The sequence below is a fragment of the Trifolium pratense genome, linkage group LG3 (assembly GCF_020283565.1).
Source record: "Trifolium pratense cultivar HEN17-A07 linkage group LG3, ARS_RC_1.1, whole genome shotgun sequence".
NCBI classification, from domain to species: Eukaryota; Viridiplantae; Streptophyta; class Magnoliopsida; order Fabales; family Fabaceae; genus Trifolium; species Trifolium pratense.
Window position 1 is genome coordinate 7,107,517 of NC_060061.1, and position 9,677 is coordinate 7,117,193.

General features: G+C 35.4%; 1 protein-coding gene across 1 annotated transcript; it reads right to left on the reverse strand.

Annotated features, from left to right (window-relative positions):
- Positions 1 to 81: 81 nt before the first annotated feature.
- LOC123916053 (ribonuclease TUDOR 1) lies at positions 82 to 6,910 on the reverse strand. The gene is made up of 17 exons (XM_045967380.1): positions 6,653 to 6,910; positions 6,298 to 6,469; positions 6,121 to 6,195; positions 5,885 to 5,998; positions 5,689 to 5,793; positions 4,944 to 5,150; positions 4,244 to 4,453; positions 4,060 to 4,167; positions 3,079 to 3,249; positions 2,788 to 2,985; positions 2,351 to 2,713; positions 2,023 to 2,253; positions 1,747 to 1,935; positions 1,590 to 1,667; positions 1,315 to 1,509; positions 700 to 1,077; positions 82 to 561 (listed from the first exon to the last, which is right to left on the reverse strand). Exons 2-17 carry the CDS (start codon positions 6,460 to 6,462, stop codon positions 373 to 375), a joined length of 2,976 nt encoding a protein of 991 aa, XP_045823336.1. The 5' UTR covers positions 6,463 to 6,469; positions 6,653 to 6,910; the 3' UTR covers positions 82 to 372.
- Positions 6,911 to 9,677: the final 2,767 nt, after the last annotated feature.

The window sequence follows — 9,677 nt, forward strand, 5'->3', positions numbered from 1 at the left end:
TTTTTTAAAACATTCAGAAGATTCAAATGTTAAAAAATATGGATTTTTAAAAACTCAGGATTGCATAGCACGCTCTCACTATGGAATAATTATCTAAAATTTTACTGCAACATTAAATTACGACAATCAACTATGATAAGTTGTAATCCTTAAACAACCCTATGATAAACGGTATTGTAAAACAAACCTATGACAAGTTTTAAAAAATCCTTGCGAAAAGAACCCTGCCGCATGCATCTTGTATTACAACATCTGTATAAAGGAATTGTCCCCTCAATCTAACAACAAAATTTGAAGCATCGGGCAGGGTATTTTCTCTTCCTTTCTACCTCGAAGTAAAATGTTCAGGACTATAACTTCATAAAATTACACTCACTTCCGGCCACCAGCCTTTCTTGCAGGAGGAGCAGTGTCCTCATCATCTGACTGGATATCTCCATACTGCCACATTCCGCGCCTGCTGGTCCGTGCTTCTTCCTGGAACGTCTCTAAATTATCAAGGGCCAGTTGTCTTTCTTTTCTGTCCCGCCTGTTTCTTTTTTCTAACCTAGCAAGTCCTTCCTGTGAAATTCAAAAAGGAATACAAACAATATCAGACAAGGTGCGTTTCGTATCGTAGGTATTGTCGCTATATGCATGTAATCAACGTATATCTGCCTTTGAAAGCAAGCCAAAGGAGTTAGTAGTGGCAGTAAATACCTGCAGCATGGCTGCATTCACGCTGATCTCGGATTCCTCGGCAACAAGAGTTACAGAAAAAACTGTTCCAGTTCCTTGCCCTTTCACTTTCCCACTTGCAGTATCTTTCTCCTCAACCTTAGCTGTAAACACTTTTCCGCTGCTTAAAGTGAGCTCACTCAAATATTCAGCTGATTCTTGACCAAAATCGTCTTCCAAGTTTGGAATCTTCACGTATGCAAGGGTGCACAATTGTGCAAGACCGGGAGAATGGGATACGGATTGATCAAGAGGCCGTAGTTGACTGTATTGTACCTCTTCTTGATTTCCATAATCAATGTAGAATACTTCAAATATGTCTTTAGGAGATTCAACTGGTCCTTTAGGTCCGTTCACGATCTACATAATTACATACACCATTTTGTAAATAAAAAAGGAGTGGAATTAAACAAGGCTTGTGCAAAAGATATAATTACACGAAATTGCAAAATGTGGTGACCAAGAGCACGGGCTCAAAGTGTAATTAAATATCTGACTGAATATAGCCATGTCTCGGTACTCTCCAGTGAATGGGCACATTTTTCATCCATAGCATGTAAATGTCTTGCAAGAATGGAACTAAAACTAAGAACTTACCATTGCCCGGTACCAAGCTTTATCTGCACCAAAAAGACAAAGGACTGTGTCTCCCTTCTTAGGATTGAAAGCTCCAAGCAGTGGAGTTTCTTGAAGGTTCAAGTTAGCAAGCTGTTTCTCAAGGGATGCTAAATTTGAATCCCCAATGGGCTGAACATAGAATTTACCACCACCCAAGACTTCTGTAACCGTTACCTACAAGCATGTAAAAATGGGAAAAACATTCATATTTTTCAATGCAAAAAGTGTCATTTATGCAGCAGTATACCAAGTACCTTAAGCGCTTCTTGCTGTTTTTTCTCAACAGTTGTGCCATTAGATACTTCCTCCCCTTCAACATAATTCTCCCAGATCTGTGACACAAAGCACTTTTAGAACAGTAAATAAAGAAAGAACAGTGGTATTTTCAAGCATGATTTTTGTCCTCCTTACTTTCAGCTTTTCCTTCTTGGCAGATTGTTCAGCTTGCTCCAGAAGGTGAAAATCAGGAATTCTGTCACTACCAAAGGAGGTTTGAAGTTTTGCAAGACCAGATTCAAGCAGTGTAACTGCCACATTGGTCCTAGACTCCCACAAGGAGCCCAAGAAATTTCCAATCCTATCAACCGTTTCCACCTCAATCTGTCAACATTGAAAAATACATTTTTAAGGAAAAAAAGAAGTGACTACATGAACAAATCTCAACTTCACCGAGGAACTACTAATTACCTCAACATCTCTCTGCATTATCTTTCTCCTCATTAGTGCAATAGCTTCATCAGAATATGGCTCATCACGACCAGGACATCTGACGCCAGACAATGAGAAAGCAATGCTGCAAGTTTCTTTCGGAATTAACAATTTAAAACGATGGCCACTGAGAACATATTCCACAACTGCAGGGACTTTTCTACTTCGGTGAAGGAAAGGTAAGAAATCCTTGGCTTTCTTTGCTGATGTCTAAAATGAATAAAAAAGTAAATGTTAAAAATTAAAAGTAGTTTTTAGAATATGTAATGCTAAAATTAAAATTTAGTATAATCATAAGGTTTCTCACAGTGGTCAAGTCAGTGATATGCATGACTGGAGGATCCTTGGCAGAATGGATCCCTTTCCTTCCAGAAATAGCACGTGATTCAGCAGCAAGAAGAGTATCATAGTAGTTTGACCTCTCTTCAAAGTCACGATGTCTAACAACAGTTCCAAATCCACGACCAACTATCAACTCAGCAACATTCACCCCAGTTTGCTGGCTTCCAGCAGATGCGACAGCTGATGGGGCATCATCACCTTCAGCCTTACTGGTGGACAGCAGGAATACTGATCCGAAATCCATTGTTCTTGCTTCAGGAGCTCCTGCTGGAACTGCAGACCCATTTGCTGGACCAACGTTTCTAGAATACTCCATTTGTACATTCACCTGAAAACAGGCGTAATTTTTAGAACTGAATTTACCAATGATACCAAAATAAACCATTAAAAGATATTACATACTTGACGACCAATGAGGCGTGTTCTCAAGAACTCCTTTGCTTCACGAGCATAAGGAGCTGGTTTTTCATCTCTACGAGGATTTCCTAATTTTGGACACCTAATACTCGAAAGGTTGACTCTCCGCTCAGCTAGCGGGCTTCCATATGGAATAGAATCATCAGCAACAATGATGCAATCTCCACTAACAACCTCAACCACCTGAAAAAAGAGAGTTCAAATATTACACACTTGTATCACTTGAGCTGAATATTGACTAATTTAGGATAAATCCATGATTGGAGAAAATTTTACCTTTCCCGTAAAATTCTGGTCATGAATTGCCTTTGAATTTGTAGGTGGTGGTACATAGTTTGTCCAAAGCTTTAACTTGCTCTTCTTTGCCTGAAGCTCTGCTGTCTTCAGCCTCCGCTTTGCCTCTTCTTCCATCATATTTGCACTCCATTCAACATATTTTGCAAAACCCTGTATTATGGAAGAAATCAAAATGACAGATATTTTCATGATAGTTCAAGTGATATCTTATCAGATGAAGAAACATTCAAATCTTCCTCCAAGAAACTATAATTCATATCTCTCTCATCTCAATTACCAAAGCTACAGGACAAGAAACCACATAAAGAGACTCCAACTAAGAAGTCCTTGTAAACCATAAAACTAAAAAATAAACAAGGAAGTAAAACGAAATTGGCAATGCTATTTAGTACAAACAGATTGTTACAAAGATAAGTACAAAAAGAGAGAATGCATAACAATACATGAGTTGGTCAATGCAACAGTAACTGTGTACTGCACATACATTCAGCAACCCATGCTCACTTGTGTAGCTTTCTCAATAAAAACAAATAGTGCAAAACAACATTTCCATAAAATATGTGTATTTTGTTGATGTTTGGAAACAATATATTCCACCCAAACTTATAGTATTGATGTTTTTGTTTAATAGATCACTCAATCCCCTTAAACCCATAAAGCCAGCAGAAAAGAGTAAGCATAGTTTTACCTAGTCAAATCCATATAGTTAGTGCAAATTTTAATGAAAGACTCTTTTGAAGCTTCAATATATATTGTACTATGTTCATCATATATGTCAACTACAACGTAGGCTCAAATGGACACCTCATATTCAAGTAGTTACAGCTTACAAGCTTGTTGCTTACTCGCATAACCGTGTAGTCGTGCTGAAGTAGAAAAGCTTTACAGGAAATATTCCAACAACGATAGAGTAAAATAAACTAAACCACAGTAATATCACCACATAAGTGAAGCACGTACATTTTCCACAAGCTCCAATGCCAGGTCTTTTGCCGATTCACCGTCAGGATAATACACTGACCCAATCAAATTGCTGAACTTATCAACACCTTCCAGGACAATCCGAACCTACATATCCACATGGGATTTAGATAACATGCAGAAATGCAGCAGGATATATAAGTTAAAGAAGCAGATTACCCACATCTTGATTCAATACTCTCATCTCAGTGAAGAACTTAGCTTCATAAGCAACAGGATCAACAACAGTTTCAGCAGATGTTGAAACTGCAACTCTTTGGGAAGCTGTTAGCGGGCCTCGGGGTTCTCCGGTAACATTTCCATTAGTCTCATCAGCCTTCACTTCTGGTTCAACAACACTTTCAGGTGCAGCTCTCCTTCCCATTTGTGGGGCCTAATTCAAAGGAAAATAAATTATTTGAAACGTGGTTATCAAATCAAGATTCAAATAGTGAATCTGAAGATCTATTTTCCAAATCGTAAGTTGAATCTTATTATGAATCTTAAGATACATTACCAATAAAAATATGACATTTAAAAGTAAAAACAAGTGGCACAGAAAAATGCTGATATATCATATATGATCCACAAAATAATTCAAGATTCAGGTTATAAATCAAATGACAAAAGAAAGAGGTCGACTGCACTAAGTTTAGATATAGTGATAGATCGAATAGAGATTCGGCATAGTGAATCGGGATTCATCGCATTGAATCGGGACTCAACATGAGATTCATATCTAAAATACATACACACTACAGATTCATAAAGATTGAGTCTATTTCGAATTGAATCGTGAGTCATCTATCGTAAGATACTAATAATCATGAATCGGATGCCTAAAAAGGGGTCTAAAAAGTAAATGTTGCATTTATCATATATACCTGAATTCCGGCAACGAAAACTTGGACAAACTGAAACTCCGGCAGCAAATAGACGCGCACAGTACTTCCATCACGAACCTGCTCAACAATTCCTTCCAGGGGCCTTCCCTTGTTTGCAGATAATAAACCCATTGCATCCAAGTTGCTAGGGTCACCGATGGCTGATGGTGGTAGGTTTCTGATAGATGCCTCAGCGGCACCAGGAGTCTGCAATCAGCCATAAAATTGTTTGTGGTTCAGTTACGATATATTTCTGTACTAGAATGAAAAGGAAGCTTTGCCTCTCCATCTTATATTTTTTCAGCCACTTTATAGCATCATTGTGTGGCGAATTTTAAACGACACAGTTTGGAGCTATTTACGTAATATATTGGACGACAAAGCATGTCCTGATTCGGTGATCAAACCTTATTTCAGAAAACAACAAAAAGTAATAATTTTCATATTAGGAAATTTAATATTACATATTAACATGCAACGTTTAATTACGTCAACACTACGATAACATGTACAACAATGTTTTACATCAGTTGTATTATATTTAAATGCATGGAATAATTAGGCCAACATTGAAAAAACGACAGTAGATAAGGTAACGCTTTACATCAGCAAAGATGCGAAGCAGAACTCGTGTTATTTCCAAGTAAACCAAGTGACCAATAAAGCAAGGAATTCACATTAATTTGAATGGTAACTAACACATACATTAATTTGAACATTAAAAGATGAAAACTCAGAACCAAACCTTGCTCCATCGACCAAGGCCTTCCTGTTTAGCTTGTTCTTCCAATCTCAACAATTCTACAAGGTAAGGACTAACTTCCCCCCTCTGCAGCCCCTGATCTCTAGTCTGCAAAAACAAAACCACAAATATGCAATTCAGATGTAACTCAATCCATAACATACACGTCCAAACACAAACACAGAGTATTCAATCCAACCTTTGCCCATCCTCCAGAAACAACCAGCATTGCAACATTCTGATTCCCAAGAAAAACAGTTCCAAAGTCACGATTTATGGTCGGCACATTGTAATCAACCCTGAAAGCCACCTCCTGTTCCAACAACACAACAATTCAAACATTTCAAACACCTCATTAATTATCATCATAACAAAACAATAACAACTACAAAAGCTAGAAATAAAATCAAATAAAAATATTCAGTTTTCACAAACCTTCCCTATGCAGAGCTTCCTCAAAAACTCTCTACTTTCCCATGCAAACGGCTCATCAACACCGCCTCTACGCGCCTAAATCATTGATCATTGATTCAACACAACACAATTATGAATTAGCTATATATATATATACATAAAATTGAGGTGATTATTAAAATGATGATTTTGAATTACCAGTCTAGGAGCAATCAAAGATGATAAAGTAATAGTCCTTTCAGGCAAAGTTTGACCAGGCTTTGGAGTTGAAATTGCCACAATAACCAAACAATCACCTGAAGGAACAGCTTTGACTCTACCTCTATACCATCCCGTATTTCCAGCCACAGTTGATGAAGCCATTAACGATCTATCAAAATTCACCAATCCACCAATAAAAATGAATCACATGCATATTAACATTAACAATTAATCGCGTAAAAAATCAAAGTACATTGATTGCATGAAGATGAATTAGAATTGAAAATTGAAGATCTAAAATATTAAGATTGAGAGAGAGAGAGAGAGAGAGAGAGAGAGAGAGAGAGAGAACCTTTTTTTGTGTTGAGAGAGAAAGTGAGGATTCGGCGGCGGAAGAGAGAATAATGAGATTTTAGAGAAAGGTTTTTGGTTTGGTTTGGTTGTTGAGTTTATATATACTCCTAAATGGCAATGCAATGCAATGCAATTGGAATAGTAGAAGAGAAGAGAGTTGAAATTTTGAACTATAAGTGTTGTTGTGTTTTGAGTGTCAAGTGTGTAGGCCTCGTTTTAGGATAAAATTACCGGAAATGCCACTATTTTCAGTTACTGTATGTAGTGTACTACTTAATACCAATTTTATTCTTATCCTACTTTCTAGAATAAGGACAAGTAACTGACTTCATCTCACCTTTTTCACAACCATTTTTCTCTTGTTTTTACATCACGTTTACTAAACATAGTCATACAGTCGGTATGTGGAGGAGATATAAATATCCAAACACAATTTTATTTTTATTATTATCGAGTGATGCTAGTCGTTATTTTTTTTTTAACAAATTGCTAGTAGTTACTTGGACATTAGTTAAAAAAAATAAAAAAAAATACGAAGTAATTAATTGTTAGTTAGTCTAGTGGTAATTGACACTAGATTTGATAGGGATGATCGCACATCGATCCCTCAAAATTGTGATTGGGAGGGGGCGAAAATCACTTGATGTCAAAACTGACCCTCGGACCATGTTAAACGATCCAGTGGGCTGGATACTAATAATGAAAAGAAAAAAAAAAAGATAAATTTTGTATCGAAAATATTTTCTCCATATTAAAATATAGGCAAAAATAAGTCACAAAAAAATTAATATATCTTGTCTAAATTTTACACTAAATACATCAACTTTTGTTTGACCAAGTTTTTCTTATATTTTAGGACATAAGGACTATCATTTTTTATATTTTAAAAATATTGACTATACAAATATCAAAATAGATTGTTAATTGCGTTAACTCGGTTACAATATCAATTGTCCAATGTATTATAATTGTCTGATGTGAAATCAATGGATGGGATTGATTAATATGTATTACTACGTTATTAGTTTAGTACAACAAATCCTAATCCAAAAAATACCATGTTAACCTTCTTTTTTTTTTTACTCAAGGCAAAATCATGGCATTTCATTCATAATAATAATAGCAATATAATTATGAATTACATCAAAAAGTATTGCGAGAAGCATGAGATAAAACTGCTCTTGCAAGTGCATAAGCACTACCGTTTGCTTGACGCCTAATGAAAACAACTAAAAGTCGTTATAGTTACTAAGTAAGGTTCTACAGTCTTGAGTAATTGAACCACTGGTTGATTAGGTTTCATGTTATTCACATCATTCACCACCATCTTGCAATCCATCTCAAGATAGACTTTGTTATATCCCAAGCTAACCATCCAGTGAATACCTTGGTTTAAATTCCAAGCTTTCGCTTCCGATGTGGTCATTGCACCTTCCTTATTGGCTGTCATGGCAGCAATAAATTTGTCTTTTTCATCACGAATACAAGCTCTCATGGTCATCGACATCGCCTCTTGCAAGTGGGTATTTAGCCGGAGAAAGCAACTTTGGGAAGGTGAAGCATGACGGCATCGTGGGTGGGTGTGGTTGCACTTGCAGCAAAACGGGAAAGAAGTAGAATGATGGTGATGGACGAGTTGGAGAAGATGGTGGTAGTTCGGTGGTGGTGAGGAGAGTATTGGGGTGTTCAGAGAAAGAAATGAGATATCAATTTAGAACAATATCACTCAATTTAAGTCAAAAATCAAACTATGCCTCTATACTTTAATGAAAATTATAAGAATATCATTCAAGCCATTAAGTTAGATGTAATGGGATCTTATTACTTTTTTTTTATGTTTGTTTATCATTTATGTAATTTTTTGATGTTAAAATTCCCAAAAAAAACTTTAAGGTCATTTTATTTGCGAAACGAAATGGATTTGGATTCTCTTCCTTAAAAATTCTCTCCTTTTTTTTAAGTAAAACCGCATACATCAATAAACGTTTATAATTTTCAATAACCATATGAGAGAAAAAAAAATTGTTTCACGCATTTTATGTTTATTATAATTTTTTCCAAAAAAAAAACACTTTGTACTTTTATAATTTTCAATTCTCTTCCATCCCATAAAACCCGCTTTTAAACTGCGTGAACATAAATGAAAACAATTCTAAGTTTGAACAAGTTCAACGGAGAAACAAACACCAATATCAAAATTCGGAGCTATCATGAAATCTTGTCTAACGGTAGAGAAGCATAAACATATTCTTGTTGAATCATAAACATATACTTGTTGAATATGTTGATTGTTGTGTTGGAAGTCTCACAATGCTTAGGTTCTCGGGATGTGAAGTGTATAAATATGTGAGGGCAACCTCACCCTTTGAGCTAGCTTTTGAGGTTGAGATGCAAGCATATCCTTTATATATTAAGATAAGATACATGTTAAGAAAGATTTGGAGCCAAAACTTTTTATTATCCCGCCTAAGTACTTTTCCACCCACCTTCATTCTTTTTCAAAAAAAACCCTTCAACTTCTATTTTCAAAAAAAATAATATTTTGACTCAATTAATGCAATTACTTAGATACGTTTATTTTCTTTCTAGAAATCATAAAAAATTTCTTTTCCCCAAATTTCACCCTCCTTCATGTTATTTTGAGAGTTTGAATCACCACCTTACCCAATACTCCCTCTGTCCCTTTCTTTTAATTACACCTTCACAATCAATTTTTTTTTTTTGATAAAATATTCACATTCAATTTTTATTCATGTTATTTTGAGAGTTTGAATCACCACCTTACCCAATACTCCATCTGTCCCTTTCTTTTAATTACACCTTCACAATCAAGTTTTTTTTTCGATAAAATATTCACATTCAATTTTTATTCACACTTATTCGTATTCAATTTTCCAAAGTTTTTCTTATGTACAAATTTGCATATGTTAAGAAGTTTAAAATAGTAATAGTAAGTTTGTATTACAATTTGTGCATTTTATTTTATATTAAATGCATAATTTTTAATAAATAATTATTGTTTT